The sequence below is a fragment of the Myiozetetes cayanensis genome, unplaced genomic scaffold (assembly GCF_022539395.1).
Source record: "Myiozetetes cayanensis isolate MyiCay16 unplaced genomic scaffold, myiCay2020 scf5-8, whole genome shotgun sequence".
NCBI classification, from domain to species: domain Eukaryota; kingdom Metazoa; phylum Chordata; class Aves; order Passeriformes; family Tyrannidae; genus Myiozetetes; species Myiozetetes cayanensis.
In genome coordinates, this window is record NW_026087742.1 from 62,122,744 (window position 1) to 62,146,049 (window position 23,306).

Consider the following 23,306-nt stretch of genomic DNA (forward strand, 5'->3'; position numbering starts at 1 on the left):
TTGATTGAGTTAGGGAAATAAAATATACAAACTAGGAGTCTTTCTTACATGATATAAAAATGGTTAAACCGAGTATGCGATCAGAAATTTGCTCAAACAAGAGTTGTCAGAGATGTCCAGGTAGTTTAGAATAATAGTTGAAAGTGCATTTCAGTCTGGATGAGGATTTTTCAATGACTGATTTTTTTTTCCTTTTAAACAAAATAACAGCCTTCTATCCATTTTATTTGAGTGTTTAATGCTGTTGAAAAGCAGTTTTTTTACTTGGCATTTAATGTCAGCTATCCTTAAATTATGTTACTGATGTGGCTGAAATTTCAAGCAACTTAAAATTTTGTTAAAAAGTAACCCTGCTGTTCTAAGTAGCTCCTGCTTCCTACTTGCCTTTTTCATGATGTGTAGTGAACACTAAATTAGCCATGAGTATTTTCTACATCATCATCAGATTTTCCAAGTAGTTTGTGAGGTAAACTCATCTTTTCTTCATCTGTTTGACCTTTATTTATTGAAAAGATGGGAGACTCCGTGGTTCTCTCTGCTGGAGAACCTGCCAATTTTTCCAGAGATTCCTCCAGCTCATGTCTGAGTTCATCTTCAGAATCTTCAAAATTTCTGCAAAGTAAAACAAAATAATTATATTAAGTAAATATAACTTTGTTACAAAGCTTTCTCCTTTCAAGGTGTTTTAGATTTTTTTAAAACACTTTATAAAGAATATACATGCAACACACATATTATAGGAACTGTTTCTTCTCTCCTTGTGAGATTATTTACCTGTACTTAGAAAGCAAGAGAAAGGAGCTGCAAAGCCATTAATAATTAATATTTTTGCATAATGTAATTTTTAATGACAGCATTGGCTCTGGCATATTAAATTACAGAATTAAAAGTTAAATTAGCAGACTGTGTAAGTAAACTTTTTCATTTATTAATTTTAAATAACACCCAAAAAAGGTTTAGGCAATGCAAGCTGCCATTTCATGAAAACTGTTCAGTTGTGTGGATTTTTCTTCTGATGTGCTTGACTTACGTGTCTTCATCATCTGATCTTGGTTCAAGTCTGCCTTCATCAACAGGAACAGCAGGGCACGTTTCTGAATCATCTTTCTTGTTTTCTTTTGGAGGCAACAGAGTTAACTTCCCTTCTGGAAAGGAAAAGTAACTTTCCTTCAGTTGTGTAATAGAAAACTGTAAAAGTGTGTAAAGTAATAGCAAATAAGTAAATGGTTGAATTGTTTTGTTGTTGTTCAAATCGCAACAATGTAAATACCATGCTTCTGTTGATCACAAGTTTTAGTCAGTGGTTTGTAACTTCTGATTCATGGAACCTAGTGGGTTTGTAGACCATAAGCAAGGGACTTAAGAAAGGCAATCTGGTGTTATTACGTTTAAGTTCACAATATAGGGATCTTTCTTTTCAGTGGAAAACTTAGGGGACTAGTGTTTGGGAAAATCTGAAAATTACTACTTGGATGTAACTAGGGTTACCTAAAAATGCTTCCTTCCACAAAGACTTGAAGGGCAAACCTGACCTGAAGGTGTGAGAACAATGCTAAGAGTTGTTACTTTAGCATAAAGACTAAAAGGTGATGCAACAGAAATCTGTCTGTTTGGGTAACACTGTGCTCCACAATGTCAGCGTGAGTGAAAGGGCAGAACTGGGTATTGAGTGCCATTTTTGAATAAATGTAATGGATAAAAACAACAGCAATTAGAATACCCATGTGACTTACTCTTCTTTAACCCTGTGAACTGCTAACAGTGAGAAGTGGTTTGCATTTTATCTTGGCGTGGTTTTTTTTTTAATGTGTAAGCAATAAAGCTAGTCTTAAGAGAGGGATATAGCTAGCACAATTAGCTGTTTTTTCCCCCAAGATGGGGCAGTTTTAAAAGAGCTTGTTGTGCTATGAGATAAAATGTTTGTGAGCTATAATTAGCAGGAAAGGGCTGACTGCACAGTTGCAAATGAAAGATATTTCTGACAATACATTAAAATTGTTGAAACTTGGCATGCACAATTTACTTGCTCAGAAGTCCGGTCATCCAATTATACATTCAGTAGATTGGCAACTGTGCATAAACCCACAATCTCCAGTTACATATACATCTTCTTTCTGTGGAAAATACTCTGGCCTTATAGCCAAGAATTTGGATGACAAGTAAATGTAATTTTTAAAACAGTCTCTTACTTTAGAAAAGTGCTCTGCAGTATAAGTGAGTCTGAATCCATTTCAGTGTCAGCATGGACCATGTTGTAAAGTAAGTCACCTCTACAATTTACAGAAACAACATTTGTATAAATGTTTTTTACGGGGTTCTTCAGCCTCAACAGCTGCAGGGGCTAGATCCAGGTTTATGGCACCTGCCAACTTACCTCTGACTACCTAAGCAAACAAACACGTGAAAGTAACAGACAGTAAGTAGGGCTTGCCCTTTTCCCTGCTATTGAAAAACAGCAACATCCTGAAAGAGGTCCTTCAATGCTTCAGGACAGGGCACAGGCTCTGCCCAGGTTTTTCTAGTTTGCCAACTGCTTGAAGATGTTAGTTTTCATCATAGACCCCCTTGCCAATCGTAGAAGAAATAATACACTAAAGAAGGACATGCAGAATTTACAGTAAAAAACATCCTACCTATTTCTTCTTCAAGACAGGTAAAGGAATCATTAGACAGCTCTGCTTCTGCTAAGATGTTCAGGAGAGTCTCTGGTGGTGTTTGTTTCCACTGCTTCCTGCTTTCTGGGATGTCTTCAGGCAGAATAGCATGGTCCGCTGAAGAACAGAAAGGTTCTCGGGTCACTAAAGCATGACTGTAGCTTGGCATTGTCTTTTGTCAGTCAGACTTCCTAGTCTTAACACAGATTTCTTCCCTTTTTTTAATTCTGGAACCTATATATATATTTTTCCTTTATGGAAAAAAAAAAATTCCTGAATTTTTTATAAGTACTTGATCTGATTGATATTGCAGAGAAAAAAATAGTCTGGACAATGTCTAACACCATTTTTAATGCTTTTAATGGAGTGTCACTGCAGCCACCCCTGGGTGAGCCTGCACTTGTGCCTGGGTAGCACCACCGCTGTGTGCAGGGGGAAAACAGAACTCCACCACACTCACTGCCCTCGTTCTTGTGTGTCATCAGCTCAAGCCCAAGAAAGTAGTGTTGATTAGTTGCATAGATTGACATTTTTAGCTGTTTTTACCTGGGCTACAGAGTAATTCATAAAATGCACCCTTAATAAGTAAAAGCAGCACAACATGATTACAATGATAGAGGGGAAAGTGATGAATGTATTCTGTGGCTTAACATGTACAATAACCTCTCTTATTATGATGTCCTGCAACTAAAAGCATGCCAGATCATGTGAACATTCAGGTATGGATGAGTTCAATCTGGCTGAATTTTAGGAGCTCACTACTTTCACTGAAACCCAAAACTTTCTTACCAAGTTCGTCTTCAGCCATAGTAGGACACAGAGATGTGACATCAGCATCAGCTAAAAAATTCAGTAGTGTCTGAGGGGCTCCAGCTTGCCAATGTTTTCTGGGGTTTTTTGTATCCTCTGTGTCATTAGGCTCTTAAGGGGTAGAAAAAGAGGATGCAAAGTTATTTAATTTTTTTTTAAAGTAGATTTCAATGTGATTATAATATTATGTGACATAAAGAGAGAGCTCATCAGATAAACTTGCTATAGCCTGGAGTTACTGAATTTACCTAACTCCTATGTAATTTTCATTACATTTGAGTATTAATATTCAGCATTGAATTTCCCCAAGAAATACCTGTTTGGTGTCCAGACAGTTCTTCCAAAGCTCTGTCCATATGATTTTCATGAACTTCCACCAATTTCTCCTTAAGATTCTCACCATCCACAAAACTTAAAGTCTCACTGAGTTTATCTAGTATCTGCAAAAAAACATAGGTTACTCTGGAAACAGAAAACAAATATGGTACAATAACTAATCACTCCTCATTTTACTGTTTGCCAGACAACCTCACGTACACACAGGAAAATTGTGTAACAAAAAGTGAAGCAGCAGAACTCAAGAGTCACATTGTGATTTGGGAATCAGAGGGCTGCATGGGGCTCTGCAGAGATGTGAAAAAACAGAATGACAAAGTAGTGCTTTATAAATTAAAAATACACATACTAAAAATATAATATATTTTCTATGTTACTGTTAGAAATATTTTTTAAATTAATATACTAATACAAAACTTAATAGGTAGCTATTACATGATCAGCCACAAATGTCATTCCAATAAATGAAATCCCCTAATGTTGTCTGTAGTCTCTCCTCTACTTTTTATACAAAACAGCTGCTTCCTATCAATGTTATTCTTGCTTTGTGATACAATACCAGTAAAAAGAAACAGAAATGTTCCAAAACAACTTACAAATCAAATTCAGCATTTGCAGACTAACTCCATTTTGACATAAGTTCTTCCTCTCAAGTCCAATTTATGAAATATAAATACCTGCAATCCTTCATCTTTAACCATGATTGACCCACTTATCACCCAATTTTCTTCTAAGCAATTATCCTCTTGAAGAAGTTCAGATATGTGCAAGATGTCAACAAATCCTCAGGAGGAAGTTTATATGTAGGCTTATATATATAACATACATACATATATATTGTTATAATGATAGCAAAGGTAGAGGATGATGGTAATGGAAACAAATCTTAGATTATGGAGCTGCCATAGTTTCAGATAACTATTGTAAATTCTTTGAATATAATTACAATGTACCTCTGCTTCTTGAATGCTGTCTTCTTCAGGAACACAAACATCTAAATTAATTTCAAACTTTACTCCTCCCTAAAGAGAATTCACACATGTCATTAATTTAGCTCATGAAATAAAAACATTTAATTAAAAGTACACAGTTTATATGGAACTACAAATTTGAAAATTATTCTTCTATTGAAAATATTGAAAATATTCTTCTATTTAAGAAGATCAAAGTTGAACAAGCTGGACAAAAATAGACTTCCTTAGATATAGATTATTTTATTTTAGTGATATTTTGAAATGATTGCATCCACTTTTGATTTGAAGGAAGAGTGTCTTTGATAATAATTTCATTCAAATCCTTGTATTACACAGCCATGGTTCTTACAGCTGGTTCTCAACCAGTGCTAGAAGTTGAGTACTGTACTTCTTTCATGCAATATTTCACAGAAGACTTATAGTCCACAATAATCTTATGGTCAGAAACCTTCCTGATATCTTATGTGCATCTCCACTCAATTCCTATCTCCTTCTATAATTTAAAAAAGCACTATAGAGAACAGTCTTTTATAACAAAATGTTTAAAACTTAGCAGCCTGGCTTGACTTCACTTAAACTTTTAATAAATATGAGTTCCCATGCACTACTAATACACTTTGATATAAAGAGGAGTAGGAAGGGATTGATTACTATGTAGGAATAATCTTAAGGAGAGTCTCCCTCAAATGGTCAGAAAAGCTCATTTATTTTCTTAGTGATTCTGTTTTCCCATATAAACTTTTAACAAACAGTAGACCAGCTCTCTGAATTGACTCTCAAATAACTTGATTTCCAGAGCTACCATAATAATACAATAATTTGAAATGCACAGACATAAGAAGAAAATGGAAAAAGGAATAACAATAAGGATGGATACCTTTCTGTTATGTTTTTTTTCTAAGACATTTTGGTTTTGCTTATCCTGGAGTTGGATTTGTTCAAAGTTTTCTTCCATGTCCTAGAAGGAAAGAAAAAAAAACCAGTTTAAAATACACTCTTTGTAAGCACAATATATGTATACTCTGTAAAGAAAGAGACTTGTTTAAGTAGCAAATATAGTCATTAATCTCCCTTGTATATATATCTGTAAGAATATTCCATTCATTGGCAATTCTGACTTATCTGGCAAAAAGAAAAACAGAAAATCTTGCATAAAGTGCAAACCTCTGATTTCTCAAAAACCTGTGTTTGAAAGATACAGTACTGTGTCAGGAAATAAATAATACATCTTTTATTTTTTTATGATCACATGCAAGATGACTCAGGGTCATTTCATTCCGGAAGACTTTGGAAGTTATGAAAATCAAGATTTTAGTGGAAACCTATGCCTATAGAAAGTATAACCATGTTTCATAGTATTTTGTTTTCTGGTAACACCTTAAATACATTTAATGACTCCTTTTCATGTTCTTATGTCTTCTGTTAGGAACCAGTCAGATAAAAGCAAAGAACAGTATACAGCTTCTTCAGTGATCTGTGGTGATTAGTGCATGTCTTCAACCTCAGGCAAAACCACAACAGATTTTACTTTTTAAAACATCTATGCGGTTTCTCCAGTAGATGGAGAGCCCAGAAAATAGGGTGACATCAAGCAGGTCCAAAATCTAATGTTTCTTTTTCATGCATTTCCCCTTAAATCACTTGGAAGATAATTTCTCCCCTAGCATGGCTCTAGCTGCCTAAAACCCACTTCGTCTCATCAAGTGGTGTAAATTCATTTTAGTAAAAGTCAGATCCAGGATCACTGAAGAGGATCCTACTAACATTGGCAGGTTTGGCCGAAGTTCCAGCTGCAGTAAGGTAGTAATGTCTGTCACTGGCTTATGTGTTCTAGCATAAAAAAGAAAAAAGCAAATATGACTGCCTCTATGTTTGAGGTTTGTTACCTGGAGTACTCCTGCTCTAAATCTGAATTCTTTTATATGGCTGTGGTATTCTTCCCGAATTTTCTGCAGTTGTTTCAGGTACTCCTATTAAAGAACAGTACAGTAGAACACATATGTATTACAAATACATATAAAAATAACAGTAGCAAAACAAAATATTCTATCAAATCATGTATATACAATTAAAAAAGGGATCGTGTCTCCTTTATTGACAATTTTAAAGAATGCTTGATACTTTCTGTTAGAGGACATTTGGGCGTTAAAACTCTTCCAGACTTTAAGCTTTCCAGACTCTTTCATGCTTTGGTTTAGAATTATGTCTAAACCAGCTAAGAATAACCCTAGAACTGTCTGAGTACTGATGCTAAAGTTGCAATCCAAAAATAGAGGACTAGAAATTATGAAGACAAAAAATTATGTAATATTTGTTGTATGGCATTTTGCTACCCATAACAAAACACACTCTGGTAATCTTTTCTCGAAGGACCTTCAACATTCCTATGCTTTGAAGCAAAATCTTCAAATTTGGCCAAAATATAATTTTTCTGTTAAGGACACCTCTGTTATTGTTTATATGACAGTCTACCCCAATTTGCCCACATTACAAATGGACAAATCTGTAAATTTTTTTTTTTTTTTTTGCATATTTAATACAGTCTTCATGGAACTAAACAGCAACAGTTTCTGGAGAATGTGTAAATGATAAGTATGTTCTAAAGTCTGAGCATTATGTAAAAGTTAATATATTCATATTTATTCTGACATTTTTAAATAAATCAAAGACAGAAAGATTAAATTTATTTACATATGCTCACATAAGAAATAAGTATCATTTTGTTTTCTCTGTCTCCCAAAAGCAAAACTAGAAAAGTATGTTGTTTCTCTATAAAAAGATAGAAAAAGAATGGAAAAGAATCAGTGATGGAAAAGAGAATCTGATGAAAAAGAACAAATTAATATGCAAAGATTACTACTATTAAGGAGTGTACGAAGACAGCTTTAAGCAGCTAAAGAAGAGACTACATTTACCTGTTCTTTCATTTCATTCTTTCTAGATATGTCCTGCTGATGGTTTTTGGGATCCTCTTCCTTTATTTTCTGCTGCCGTATCTTGTCACGACACGGGTCAGCAGAGGATGGTCTCAGCCCCTATGGATGTACAAATAAATCCCAGAGGGAAGGAGTTGTCATTTAGAATCCTCTCCTTCAGTGCTCACTCGGTGCACTCTCCCTGTTCCACTGAAGAACGCAGTAGGGCAAATGTACATTTTTAGAGGAAAAAGTTACAGTAGAACTTTACATTGTTACAGTTTCGTATTAGAAAATAAAACCTCGAGATCAGCATTGCAGAGCAGATCAGGGAATTTGCTAGAGCAAAACCTTCTACCTGTCAGAGTTAGTTTGATGTTAGAAAGACATCAGTTCATCCTTGGATTTTCATTACCTCCTTTTACAGATTTTATTCTGTGATTAGGTATTTACTTACCAGCTGTTTTTCCACTTTAATCTTGTACTGTTGAGCTTCAAAACGCCTTTGAAGAAATTCTGCAGTCCTGAGAGAAGAAAGTGATGTTCATATACTACATTTTGTTTCACAGACTCTGCTATCTTCTGCACAAATAATTCTCTGTATGGTCTATCACATACGACAAACAGAGCTCTCTTTGTACTGCATGAATAAATAAATATGGATAAAATATATGTAAATATGGTGCAACAGTAAAATGAAACATATACTATTCAGGCATGCCCCTTCCTATTACTTCAGTTACATTAGCCTTCTGAAGAATGCAGCAATGTCATTCACCACCTTTTATTTGTTAAATGGCATATCAAAGTGTTAATGAAAATAAAACTGATTTCCATGATACTCAAAATGAGTGCAAATTGTCAGAATGGAGGTTGTACATTCAGCCACCTTTTTATTGTCTTTCTCCCCCGTGCCTAATTCTATCAGTCTTACTGTATTTGTGTAATTTCTAAACTTTTGCTTTGTTTTTTGATACAATCATCAGTCACTTGTAAGCTTCCTGTTTTCTATTTATTTAATTTTCTGCCTCCAGAATTCACTTGTGCCACAGGGAGCCAAACTGAGTTGACTTTGAAACTCAGGTCAGAAAAGATGTTCTAAATCTGATGATCCCTAACTGACACATTCTAAACACTGTTGTCATTGAATGAAAATCAATGATCCAGACAACCTTAAAGGAAAGCTTTGAAAGTAGGCTGTATTGAAAGTCCCTTTCTCAAGGTTTTCAAAGTTCATCCACACCTAAAATGGTCAGTCACAGAATAGAACAGGCAATCTCCTAAGTAATTAAAAGGTTATATCTCTACTTTTTAAGAGAAAGACTTTGAAGCAAACAATCTGCTGGAGAAAGGGTCTTTATATATATGAAACAGAAATATAAGCTCTGCAGGAAAAAAAAATTATTTTCATGGCCTGCCTCTCACTCCTGTTCCCTCCAGCTCAGAACTGCTTTTAATCTTTTTATTGTTCTGATCCTGGCATGAAGGAATGACAGTGTTTGTGCCTGATCTGAACAAAAAGTCTACAAAAAACCTGTTTTACTTCTTACCCAATAAAAGACTGGGCTGAGATTTGGGAGACATTTTGACAATGAAATGTCAAACATCAAAGTTCAGAAGGAGTTTCTGGACAAAGAGGAACAGAAATTGTCTTGTTGTATAACAAATTTAGGTTAAAAAAAATATCAAAGACGAAGCAGAGAAGGAAGTCTACTAAATGAGCTATGTCCAGTGTTACCTACTCAGGAAGGCTGATAGCTCAGAATATGCATGACAGTTCACCACTTATAAATAGAGTGAAAATTACCAGTCGTGGGGTGGAGGTTCAGCTTGTCCTTTTGGTTTATAGTATTCTTCAACTCTTTGGCTGATATGAGAAAGGTCACCATGTGCATTAGCTTTCCTCTGCAAGTTGTCAAGCTTCTCATAGTAATGACCATAATGGCCACATACTCTGATACTTTCTGGCCTTTCTGCCATATTAAATCTGGAGGTCTGTGGCTGAAAATATAATAAATTATGTTAATTTACCTGTTCTCATTTGTAACAGTACAAATTTGAATTCAGTTCCTGTCCTCCCCAGTCTGAGCTGCATGGTAATATAGGCTGTCTACAGCAGTGTAGGTTTTTCAAATCCTTTCACATATAACCCAGAAACTTCCTAACTCCTAAGGGCTTATGTAATCTTACCACTGTCTTTTCTTTTTTCCCTGTTCCATCAGCTCCTCTCATTAAGCAGCAGCCCAAATCATTGTGTGAGTCAATCAGCACGGGGCTTTATACTCTGTAGTGTCATTGTCCTAGAGTGACTTCATTGTTCTGAAGCCTAAAGCATTGAATTGTTTCCAGGAGAGTCTCTTTTTAACATGTGGTAGCAAGGGAAAGTTGGAATGTAGTTTTGGGCAGCATACGCATTGATTGCTGCTTTCAGGGGAGCACTGTGCTACTTCATTTCACATCTCTTTGATCATGTGCCTGCGGGAGTTTGGCTTTCATTTCTCCAAGTCCTTACTGTGATGAAACATCCCTGTATTTCTCCTGTGCTACAAGACTGTCTTTCCATTTCTTATAAGAACAATGCAGAGAAGACCATCGTCTAGCTGCCACTGCATGATATAAGTGTGGTCAGACATCCACAAATTTTTCCATGGTGGGACACTATATGGTGCATGAGCAAAATGCTGATTTTTGCTTATTTTCTTACATAAATGTAAAAGCATCTAAGTATCTGTTCCATAGATTGTAAACACTTTAACTATTCCTCCCTGTTTTTCTTCTTAGAAACACTGAGAATAGGCTTAGGTACCTATAGTATAGTCCAGATCACAATAAAATATAAATTTTGATTACAGCTGAGCACAGTGAAAGGAAAGTTAACCTTTCTAACTTAATCCATCTCTGGATTTGGATTGGATATGCACAAATGTAACTATGAGAAAAACTAAGTCCTATATTCTGCACAGGGCCAGTATTATACATAGGTAGTGTAAGTGATTGCGTGATGGATGCAGTCCTGGGAACTCCATATTCCTGTCATCAGTTAGTCCACCATAACTACAATGTGCAGATCTGGGAGCTCCCACATTCTAAATGTGCTTTCCCTATGTTCACCATCGTCCAAGGCATGTCCTGCATGCTCTTGAAGATAAACATAAAAGTGTGAAGTGATTCCAAGTAAAAGGCTGGACAAAGCACACTGGCTGAAGAAAGAAGGAGGTGGAAAACAAGTGAGAGACACAAGTGGTTGTGAAAAAGTGGGGCTTGGATTTGGGAGAAGGCTGTCAGTAATAAGTATCTGAGACAAGGGCATTGAGCGCTATGGTTTTGCCCAAGAGTGGGCTCTCAGAGGGGCTGAAGGAATAGTATCAGTGTACTTGTTTCTAACAAAAAAATTGCAATTGCAGATATTATTTACCTTTGTGCAAACATAAATGCAAAGCATGCCTGACTACTTCTGTTACAAAGGACCATACCAAAGCAGCCTACATTCAGTGTTTCCTACTTGGGCTTTCAAAAACACCTCTTTTGAGGTTTTAGGAGTGATGAGCTGTCTCTACTGACTTAGAGTAGGCACTGAGCTAAATTTAATACATCTTAATGAAGCTATTTAAAGGCTAAGAGCAGGCACTTGCCTTCTGAAGATGATTATATATTATGAGAATGTGGAGGCACAGTACCTTAAAAATGATCTGTTGCACTCTTGAAGGGGGTTTCCATTCATTTCTTTGAAATAATTCGTGTTTCTTGACATGCAGCACCATTCCAGATTCCGGAGAGACTTGGTCCTGAACTCTTGTTTTTTGAAGTTTATATGCTTTTTAACAGTAAGAGATTAAAGTTACATTCTGTGCTCTCTAGGTGATTAATGATCATGTGGTTTCAAATCATAGCAGGGTGTCTACGCCTAACAGTGACAGGTTGGGCCAACAAACACTCCTTACATCCTTTCATCATCATCACCACCCTCATCATGCTTCACACCTCCTAGGCATTCTGCTTTTCATTCTTAGAATGATATGCTTTTGAAAACATGATTGACATTCACATAAAGTGGATCTTACTGATTCATTTTGCAAAGTACACTGAATAAAAAGGAGACCTCTATGAACTAGCGTGCTGATTTCGTGCTAGTACCAAGAATGAAAACAGGAGATCTGATTCCCAGGCTCAGTTTTCATTGGAGGTCAGGTCTACCTGCTTAGTCATTCCCTTCCTAAACCTAGCACTTGGTACCTCAAAAATCACTAGATAATGTTGTAGTACTTGTGAAATTTGAAAGAGGCTGAAAAGTGAAAAAGCTACATCATGAGTTCCCTGTGTAGGAGAATACAAGTACATAACATTCCACTTTGGTCAGTCAGTATTTTGTAAGTATTGTAGTTGCAATAATGAAAAGTGGTTTCCTTTCTAGGATTAAGTAGTTTATAAGTGCATTTAAAATCTTTCCTGAGTATTGACTGTGAGAGGATCATGTCTCAGAGATAAAATACATGAAAACTATGAGCATATGACCATAGGTAATTTTTAAAATGCTTAAGTTATTTAGGTGTTCAGGTATTTCTGTCCAAAATGCATTGGTCCTGTAGGCAGATAAATTTCATTGAAAGCCATTTCCAAAACAAAGAAAGTCAATACATAATCTATTCTATCAATGAATACTAAATCCAAATATAGTTAATTATCTCTCACAATTTAATATAATTAATAATACTTTATAAAATACATTTTTATTATTTTGTAAAATACCATGGAGCAAGTTTTGAAAGACTGTTGCTTTTTTTTCACATAGCTTGGCAAAATTAAGTAAGGTTGTTTTTCATGTGATGGACCTAAACTGCATCCAGACCAAAGGCTCTCAGTTTTGGAAATTCTGTTCTTGAAAGACCTAAGACTAATATTTTCTATGGCAGCTTTTCTAGCTGAATGTTGCTAATGAGCTGGTCTTTTCCTGAAAAGAGCTGTCTTTTCCTTAACAGGAGAGCAATGCACTGTCTCGGTGAATGGTTCTGCTGTTGCATTTCTCTCCTCTATTTATTTTTAACTTTGTGTGAAAACCTTATATCCAATTGTGCAATAAAGATTGCTGGAGAAAGTTACAGCCATCACTTGTATCATAACTAGAAATTGTTACTGTAGAACAGTGTTATTGTCATTACCTTGTATCCGCCGGGCTCCAGATTGTGGCACTGAAGGTCTTTTCTTATGTATCATGGCGTGACTGAGTTCTTCCTGTGTCATCTATCAGAAAAAAAGGTATCTGATAGAACTGCTTATACTACTTTGATATATATTTTCTCTCAGCAAGGAGCAGCAGTACAGGCACTTACCTCAGGGGGCAAATACCTGAGAACAAGTTTCTGCAGGAAGGGCTTCCTTAGAATAGAATTGATGGATGGTCGATCTCTTGGTGATATTTTAAACAACTGGGAAATTAATATCCTCAGGTCATAGGAATAGCTGGGAGACACTGGGTGAAAACGTCCTCTGCAAATTTTCAGCACCAGCTCGTGCAAGCTATTGCCTTCAAACTTAATCAATGAAAACAATAAAAAGAGGACAATAAGTATTGATGGTTGGCAGTGATGAACTAGACACCTCAACTTGAAAAAAGGCACTTGCTGACACAATCAGAGAATCATAGAATGCTTTGGGTTGGAAGGCACCTCACAGATGGCCTAGTTCCAATCCCAGACATGGGCAGGGACACCTTCCACGAGACCAGCTTGCTCAAAGTCCCATCCAACCTGGCCTTGAACACTTCCAAGGATGGGGCACCCACAACTTCTTTAAGCGACCTGTTCCAGTGTCTCACCAGCCTCACCTTAACATCTGAGTTTACCCTCTTTCACTTTAAAGCCATTTGTCCTTGTCCTATCAGTAAATGGCCTTGTAAAAAGTCTCTCCCCACCTCTCTTGTAGCCTCCTTTAGGTACTGCAAGGCTGCTCTAAGTCTCCCTGAAGCCTTCTCCTCTCCAGGCTGAACAGCCTCAACTCTCTCAGCCTATTTTCATAGGAAAGATGTCCCAGCCTTCTGATCATACTCATGGGTCTTCTCTGGACTCATTCCAAAAGGCCCACATCCTCCTTATGTTGGGGGCTCCAGGTGAGATCTAATGAGAGCAGCGTAGAGGGGAAGAAGTCCTGTGCTATGCAATCCCTTCAAAAATAATTTCTTACTAACCATAGTTTGCTGCAGAAAATGAATATAACCACTTTGATTGTATTTTCTGGTAATGTTCTCCTTGTTTCAGCTGCACAACTTAAAAGATCCAATAGCTTTTGTACCTGGAAGAGTTTTATTTGTACTCTACCATCATACAGTAATGCAGAAGCAATTTTTCCAGAATGAAACATGATTTATTTTGCCAAACGTTGTTCACGGAGACCTGCCTACATATTGTCTTCACATTGTTCACCTTCGAAACTTCACACAACAGCTTCTTGGGAACAAAGATACAATGCTGATTTTTTAACAACTGACGCCAATCAGATAAATAAGTCCCCTCAGTTCTTAAAGATCTCTTAAAAGATCTCTTAAAAGGCCAGCATGAATATAATTTCTAAGGGCTTAGACAGGCGAAAATAATTTTGAAAGCAAATTCTTCCTAAAATTACTGTTTTGTTTACAGGGCTATTTTGAAGGTGGTGTAACCAAAAATTGTCTTAGCTTCACTTGCATTTCCTCTCTATATCTGCGCTAAGTCCCTGCCTTCACACTGAAAAAGTGGGCAGCAATACAGAATAAAACACCTAGTATTTATACAAAGTAACATTAATGTTTTCCCACTTTGTGAAATCTGAAATTTTCCTCAGCAGTATCCCCCTTGCTCTTAACTCAGCACAACTGCTCTCCCTATCAGTGCTGCTCTACCTTCTCCCACATCCAAGCTCAGCAAAAGATCAACTTCTGATGGGTCCAAGAGATTTTGTTGTCAAGATTAGTTTCTGCTGTATTTCCTTCTTCACATACAACACTCAAAGTCCGAGGATTATCTGAGGCTCAGATAAGGGCGAGGCCAACACAACTTCCTGAAGATACTATCTCAGTTATTTTCTAACATGAATGTGCTTTCAAACAAAACAAAACAAAGCCTTTAGGAAAATTATTCTGCAGACTCAAACTGCTTGCTGGAGAAATGTGGGTTTCAAATTCTTTAGTAAGTATACATTGATATATTCAAATACAAATGAGTAAAATTATATGGCTGAACCTAACCTTGAAGTCTGGCTTTAATTCTTTCCATTGTTCATCTGCCTTTTGGAAAAATTTAGTACTTTTTAAAGAGTAAATATATGTTCAAAGTGTGTACACACATGCATATATGTAAGTTACAGCAATACAGCATAACACATTTTATTATTCACAAAACAGACACAATATGAAAAAATAAACACCAGCAGTCATTTTTTTAAGATCAATAAATAAGATGAAAATAATTCTAGTAGCTGACTATGAATACTATTACTACTAGAGTTTTTCCAAGATGTCCACTATATTTTAAAATATTATGATAATGATCTGATCATACAGTACTTACAGGATGCTTTAATGTGCATAGCTCATAAAGCACACAGCCAAGAGACCAAATATCTCTGTGAATAAGAAGTAATCAAAGTTTCAGTGAAAAGTCTATAATATTTTCATACATGAAATCAGTATACCTCTTCTCAACTGTCAAATTTATTATTATTGCATTTTTTTCTTAAGATGCATGGAAAAGAACAGGTAGAAATTTCCTTTTAGTTGTGGCACCAATGTTTCTATGATACCTAACTAGGTATTATAATTGTAATTGGAAAAGGCACATGGCAAAGAACATCTGATTAATATTTCTAGCAGCATGAAGGACAAAGCTGACTTTGATAGTTAAGGAGACAACAAGGGAGTATACTTGTGTGAATACCACCTCAGAGCTGAGATGTTAGTCTGGGCTCCAGAGCATTTGGTGTTCATCACATGCCCCACACAGAAGGGGGTCTAGCCCACTCAGCTCCTGACTTCATAGTGCTTCTCATATGGTATTTTGTGGTAAGCCTGAGTGGGCCTTTGCAATTCTTACACCCATATGTATTTTCTGGAGGTGGCTGCTACAAATTTCCAAAATGGCCAACCTAGCACCTTTAATTTTAGTGTATTTTTATAAAGATAAATGAGTGTATCAAAAATTCATGAATTTGGAACTGGAAAGGTCCTTTGGTAATTGCACGCTGGAAATGAGAGAAATTTAGTATTTGATGGAGAAGCAGATAAAGCAAAGGGTAAAAGAAATCTGTTTTACATTTACCACCACTGCTAACAAGAAGTATTAAAGGAAAGTTAAAAGTACAAGTAATTTTATAAAACCAAAAAATATAATTATGTTAAACCTGTAGATTAATCATGGCAAAGTCATGATGGCTACATTCTGGACACTGTGAGTCAAAATACTACTGACATTGTTGTATAGTATAACACAGTTGTTATCTACAATGATGCACCTAATTATTGTACACAAATAATACAAAACTTTGCAACAGGTGACACGTGAAAGTCCTGGTGCCCTGCACAAATACTGACTTAAACCATGGTATTACTAAAATGAGTTCTTTCATGTCTGCACACCCTCATGCATAAGCATATGAAGGAAAGACAGAGACTTACGTTTTGTTGTTATATGGCCGATTTTCACAGATCTCAGGTGACAGATAATAGGGGGTCCCTACACATGTATGGGCGAACTCCAGAGTACTAATGAAACATAATGAACAAAAAGGAGCACTTAAACAATGAAAAAGTTTACAGGTAATTTAACTAGAGACTTCTCTGTCCCAGGTTAAAAGCCTGTGGGGGACATTATTTCTGCTCTCCAAATAGCTGAATAAGCGAACACCCCATGAAAAACTACAATATTTCCCAGTTCTGTGTAAAAATGACCCAGTCTTCTAATAGTGTTTGTACTTCAATGGAAAGCACAAGAATTTCCTGTCCTTATCTTAAACCACGAGCTTTTCATTATATTTTCTCTCTTCTGTCCAGTCGAGGAGGGGAGTGACACCAGACCTGGTGTCAACTCACCACAGAAACTTAATTTGCTAGTTACATGAGGAAAAGGACTATGAAGCTCTAATTATATTGTTCCATAAGGCTACTAAATAATTTTTTTAATGTCTGTATTTGGACATTCAAATTCTGAGGTTTACTTCCTCTCCGCTATGTACTATTCTGCTGTGTGGGTGCAATCCTTAAAGTGGTTATTCCCAGAACACTTGTGAAGGTAGGCACTTTCTGCATAACTAGTTTGCGTGCTGAGGGTAGGTCTGGGCTCCACAAAGGAACACACCACAAAGATACGAGAGCAGACAGAGACTGCAGCTAGAACAGCAAGATGGCATATGCCTGGAGATGAGCAGGCTGTCCATGTGAAGAATACATACAAGTACCTAATACATGTAGCACGGTTACATACATCTGAAGAGAGGCATCAAAATATCTATGTTGGATAAAGTTCTTGGTTCTCTTTACTGATGTGTATAGACAGAAATGTGGCTAAACTTACGCTGACTTAATCTAGGGTTAGGAAAAATTTTTGACAAGTGAGGTGCAGCAGGTAAACTACAAAGCAACTGAGAAGGACTGACAGCAGAAGGACAAACTGAAAAATGATCAACAGACGAAATTACCTTTCCATGCAATACCTAGTTAAATTGTAGACCTTATTTACCACAATATTCTCACAATGATAAACCAGGAAGTACAAAAAGAGATCAAATTTAAGCATTTTCTTCTTTTTAGTATGATCCCTGGTATGTTTTGGCCACACCTGGCCGCTACATAGGATAGGCCAACCTTGTCCACAAAGTCAGTAAAGATAAGGCCACTCTTTTTGGGAGAATGGAGATTAGCCATACAGATGCATGCCATGCCTTGCTCTCAGGCCCAGAAAGGGGTTCCAGGTGCTTTTAAAAATCAGTACAGGCTTAGTCTTGGAGGAAACACAAAGAAAATCTGTACAAACTCTTCTTACACTCTAGTTTTTAATGCTCTTCATTTTGGTTTAATGAAGCAACAGAAGTTGTTATCAACAGCAGCACAAACAGGAACTGTGCCTCCAGAATCTCTTTATGTCAGTTCCACAGAGAATAGGGAAAGACTGTGGCTTCTCCTATACCTAACAGAAGTCCAGTTACTAGGCTAGACACATCTGTGGTTCCATGCAGGATGGGATGTTTTAGGATAACAGGTTAAAAAATGCAGCATCAGACCCCTTGTATTTCAGAGCTCTCGAACAAGACAATCCACAAACGATTTGCACATTCAGGTTGCATTCTGAACATTCACAAACAGTCCTGTTTGGTGTAGGTCACAGACTAATTAAAAATGGTGCTTACCTGTTCAACTGTCTTGCTATGCCAAAGTCCCCAAGCTTTGCTACATTTCCATTACTGCTAAGAAAAATGTTCTGCAAATAAAAACGAAACTGGTGTGTGAAAATGAATCATGGCTTCTTACGCACATTTTTCATGGGACAAAATAACCCCCTCTCCAGTACCAGTTTTACTACCTGTGCTTTTACATCTCTGTGTAAAATCTTCTTGTCATGAATATGCTTCAAACCCAAGGAGATCTGCACAAACCAACTGAGAATCTGCAGGGAAAGTTAATGGAAACAGATACCTATGAATTTGTGTGACTCTAATGTCCAATGGGGTATTTTACTGAAATATATAAAATAAAGACTACTACAAAATCTAAAATATGTAAACCACATGCAATGTAAAATAGTAAAAAAAAATTTTTAAAATTAACACCATAGGCTTTTCCTTTCCAATTAGTTCTATCACTAGACCTTAATTTAGAAATGAGGGAGTTCAAATAACAACTAAGACAGAATTGGAACGTGTCTTCTTAATCTTCAGTGATGGAAATCATACCACCCAGTTATAATACTGGTGGTACTACTAAATGTAGTCCAAAAAAAAAAAAAAAAGTGATGGTCTAAAACACAGTGAAAGAAGGGAGCTATGAAGAAACTTGCATAATAAATAAGCACAAAGGTGCTTACTTTATCCTTGACTCAGTACAGCTTTTAAACACATATTTAACTTCAAATATACGTGTCTTCTTGAAAAACAGCCTTTGTACTTAATCCAGAAACAAAAGTACAATGTGCTTTTATGCATCTCTATTTAGGAAAATCCATGGACGTGAAAGGCTTTGATTAAAGCAATAATCTTCTATTTATTAATGCTTCATATTAAGTAGATGATTTCCTGAATATGGCTGAGGCCACAAATTAGACTTTCTTAGGCATACATTTGAAACTTTAAAGATGTTTTAACAATGTTAAGTTAAATTGGGTAATTTGCTTTCCTTTCTTGATTGGCAGTTGTATCTTTAGTTTCTATAATCCGTTCTTTTGTCTATTTCCTTTTCCTTTCTTTCAATATGTATTATTCTGTGTCATTGTCAAGGGATTTGTGTGTGTTGGTTCTTTCATGTTTTCATGATCTGTGGGTTTGTCCTCTCTTTATTTTTTTTCATGTTCTCTCTATTATGACTCTCAATGGGATCTTAAAATTCCTTATTACTGAACCTGTAATTCACTTTCAATTGACTTCTACACTGAGGAGTTCCTCTTTTCCTGCTAAAGCAAAAAGAAAAGTCACAATACTTTTTTTTTTTCCTTCACTTTTATGCTTTAGAGTATATTTCCACTAACAGGTTGGATACTATCTATCTGGTTTCTAAGCAAGATTTCATTGTACCTGCAAAAGACTATGCATGATTAAATAATCACACAGTTCAGTACACTAATTCCAACACATAAGAGAAAATTTCCTTCAGAAAGGTAGGAGTCAGCAAAAAAATAAAGGAATAAGTAAGGAATAGTGGGAAATTCTATTTCTGTGAATCACAACACTTATCATACTCACCTATTTACAAAATAAAATGTATGTGAACATGGTTCAAAAGCAGCCAGATATCTGGGCTTGTTTCTCTGTGCTCGTTTAAACATTTAAATGGCATCAGAGAAATCTTGACCCAAATGAAATAAATGAGAGACTTACCATGGACTTCAGTATAAAGCAGGATATGCCTTGATGGCCAGTAGCATCAACAAATTAAGAATTTGTACATAATATATACACCCTAATTCGAAACCAGTATTTAAAAGAAAGTCTTTTTGGTTTAATAGGTATAACACCACTATAACAAAATCTACATCTATGATGGAAGGAGCAGTGGGAGAAAGGGGAGGTAAGAAATGTCATCATACTGCTAATGAACTAATTTCAGATCTTAAAGCAGTGTTAAAAACAAACCCTTACACTCCTACTAAAATTACTTAAAGTTTCCTTTAAAAGTTCAGTTATTTTAACAGGCCAGAAAAGAAACAGTAGCTAGTACTGGATAAATCAAACCACATGTTTTACACAATATGTCCTTTCCTCTAATGATAACTTCTTTCACCTGGTCCTCGTCAAACAGCACTCCATGCTGCATATTTATCCGCTTCATTAAATCTCCACCATCACAGTATTCCATCACAATATATAGCTTGTTCTTTTCTGAAAGGAAAAGTATGATTTTTCCTTTATTCCTTTATTTATTCATTAACACAGCAATAAATTATAGTTATTTTATATGGTCTTTCTCTCAAAATGTAGTAGTTAAACTCCTACTCCTCTATTTCAAAGAGAAACTGAGAAAAAATGAGTATTTCCAAGTGAAACCTGATGCAAAACTAAGGCGTTAAAAAATATTTAAATAAAGATTTACCAAAATATTAAATACATGAGAAAACCCTCAAGAGACCCCACTGATAGAAAGAGAGATGTTCTTACAGGAATACTTAGAATGCTTCATAGGTGAGGTCTTTTCTCAGTAATAACTAAGTATGCAGTTAGGCTTAGGGAAAAAGTTAAAAGTAGACAGTGCCAAAATAGTAGAAATAAACAACAGGGCCTGCTTAATACTGAAATTCACCCTATTCTTACCCCTCTGGGATTCAGTAGACTACATGATTTATATGTTTCCTAAAACATTTACAGTCCTGATCACACAAAACAACTTGAACACACGCTGCAACTACAGCATTCATTGCATAAGGTATTGCTTATGGCAGATGTCAGCAGGAACAATAAATATAGGGAATTAGCTTTTATGGTGAACAGACTTCCCTCCATCTCTTTCGATCCTGAAGAATTCTGTATCCTTGAGTGATACCTCAAAATACGGTTTAAGAAAAAAGATTAGTACAGCATTATGAGCTTGATATTGGATGATTGAAAAGACTGTATTATAGCGAGGTTTGAAATACCAATGTTGTTTTTACATTCCAGAGGATGAAAGATATTTTCAGGTTTACTAATAGCTTGCATTTCTATTAAATGGTCTCTTTTTGTGCTTGCCTGCTTTGTCTGTGTGTGTATTTATATGCACACATATGTATGTATATTAGTATATATGTGTGTATGTATATAGGATGCATGTATCATATTCATACAATGTCATGTATATGACGTCAATAAACAAAATACGAGGAACATAAGGTTGGATCTGATTAAATGATCATTCTATTTCTTGCCTATTTGATCAGCCTTTTGTCCTATTTGATCAGTCTATTCCTTGCTGTACTCAAAAGCTCTCTTCTATTGAAACACCTAGAAAGTTTCACTAAACTCTGGACTCCTGTAGGAGACCAAGACTAAAGCTCAACTTATGAGGTACAGGCACCACAGAATCTAGGACTCATGCCACAGTACCCACTCACACACATGAAGAGGGCAACTGATGACTGAATTTGATGCCTCTTGTCCATTTTTAGGACGTGGGACTTGTTAGCACTTTTAAGTAAGGGCTTAGGGACAGGGCTAAGGTTGGTCAAAATTAACTAAGTGGGTTTTCTGCCTTCCACTCCTTTAATCACTAATAAAACAGAAGAGTTAAAAGTAAACCTTGCAATGAAGCACAGAAGGTTACAATGTTTGCATGCTTCATCTGGGCCAGAAGAACGACTTCTTTCTGAGAGGCTTCTTTTTCTTTCACAGGCATCTACAAAGAATTAAGAAACTATATGCTAGCAATGATATATTTAAATATTTTTTAAAAATTTTCACATCATTATAAAACTGTTCCCACAAATACAAAAATACTGTGTACCAAGGTAATAGAGAAATATCAAATATGATCTATATATAATGTAAAATATAAATTTGCAGTGTATGCTTGGAAATATATTAGAACACTACTGAAGTCAAACCAAATTATGAGATTTTACAAACAAGCAAATATAGTACCTTAAACCTTTTTACACAAATGCTATTGGTAAGGTAGCTGACGAGTAGAGTTAAACTCTAATGTTAAACTTCCCTTAAGTACTTGAAGTATATGGGTCTTGATGATTCTCTGTTCCTACTACGGAGAATCACGAAACAATAAAGCAAAAAGGGAAAAACGGCCTCCCTTTTAGTGATGTTACAAGTTCTTGCAATATTTTGGGCAAACTCTTTGCCCTATTACATTAAATGAACACTTCTATTTGGTTCATTGTGATCACACTTTCATCAATACTCCTTAAAAAATAATTTATCTGAGTATCTATCCATAAAAATGTTTTCTTGTATTTATAAAAAGGAACTTATCCTCATTCCTAACAAATATTCTTGAAATGTAATCCTCGAAGATTAAAAAACAATAAAGTGAATAAAACACATCCTACCATATAAAAAACTTTAGGACTTCAAAGTAGTAAATTTCTGTATTCAGCTCCTGATTTTTGAACAAGTTGGATCCACAGTAATATTTCATTAGCTGCCATTTTTCTATTTTGTGAACATCAAAATCTAAGACTGGAAATGCATGGGGTTTATTGGTCATGAGAATAGACAGAAACTATTTTTGCATTTAGTTGTGTTATGGGTTTGCCCGATTCAGCTCTTTCTAAAACAGAGGTCTAAAACACACATAATCAACAGCTTCCTAATAGTACCTATTTCTCCTGTTCTCCTGGAAAGGGAGTCTAGCCAAGCAGCTCAAATGCTGACAACAACAGAATGGAAGTTTAAAATCAGATGATATGAATCAAACTGTCATAAACACAAATGAGAATTGGAAAGGCACCATTGTGAATTACTTATGTCTGAAAAGATGCATGTGGAAAAAAAGGAAATTAAAAAGCTTAGAGCAATGTATCACAAAATTGTGATTTGTTGTTTCAGTGGCAATGTTTTCATCGTAGTTGAATCAACAAACATAAAATTTGCATTAGGCAGTGTTATGTAAGTGGGTAAAGTTTGAAAAGAACAAAAATGCAGTAAAAAGTAAAGAATATTGAAATACATATTTTGTTTATTCTTGTAAAATACTCAATTAGCTAAGACTACAGTCTTTGGAAAGTTTAGCTCTATATAACTGAGATGGAGCTACCAAGGAGATAAAACATAAGCCGAGTTCATATCCTAGCTAAACGCAAGTAGGATCATCCAGTAAATATAATTCACTTTTTTTTTGTTTTACCTTAGTTAAACTGATCTCTTTGATAACACACGGCTCATTATCCATTTTTCCTTTTGCCAAGAATATTTTGCCAAAAGATCCTTCTCCAATTTTTTTAATGATTTCATATTTATCCATG

The 23,306-nt window shown here is 35.7% G+C and overlaps 2 protein-coding genes across 2 annotated transcripts in view; both read right to left on the reverse strand.

Annotated features, from left to right (window-relative positions):
- The window catches only part of ATP7B (ATPase copper transporting beta), an 83,241-nt gene that overhangs the window by 55,829 nt on the left and 4,106 nt on the right, over positions 1 to 23,306 (reverse strand). The window lies entirely within an intron of this gene.
- Positions 24 to 23,306, reverse strand: NEK5 (NIMA related kinase 5). The gene is made up of 21 exons (XM_050331854.1): positions 23,189 to 23,306; positions 21,628 to 21,724; positions 20,141 to 20,238; positions 18,231 to 18,314; positions 18,058 to 18,128; positions 16,331 to 16,417; positions 15,228 to 15,282; positions 13,017 to 13,217; positions 12,846 to 12,927; positions 11,367 to 11,503; positions 9,497 to 9,690; positions 8,147 to 8,213; positions 7,690 to 7,809; positions 6,661 to 6,744; positions 5,652 to 5,732; positions 4,754 to 4,822; positions 3,781 to 3,904; positions 3,444 to 3,575; positions 2,634 to 2,771; positions 1,031 to 1,145; positions 24 to 612 (listed from the first exon to the last, which is right to left on the reverse strand). The coding sequence occupies exons 1-21, from the start codon at positions 23,303 to 23,305 to the stop codon at positions 414 to 416; spliced, it is 2,352 nt and encodes a 783-aa protein (XP_050187811.1). The 5' UTR covers position 23,306; the 3' UTR covers positions 24 to 413.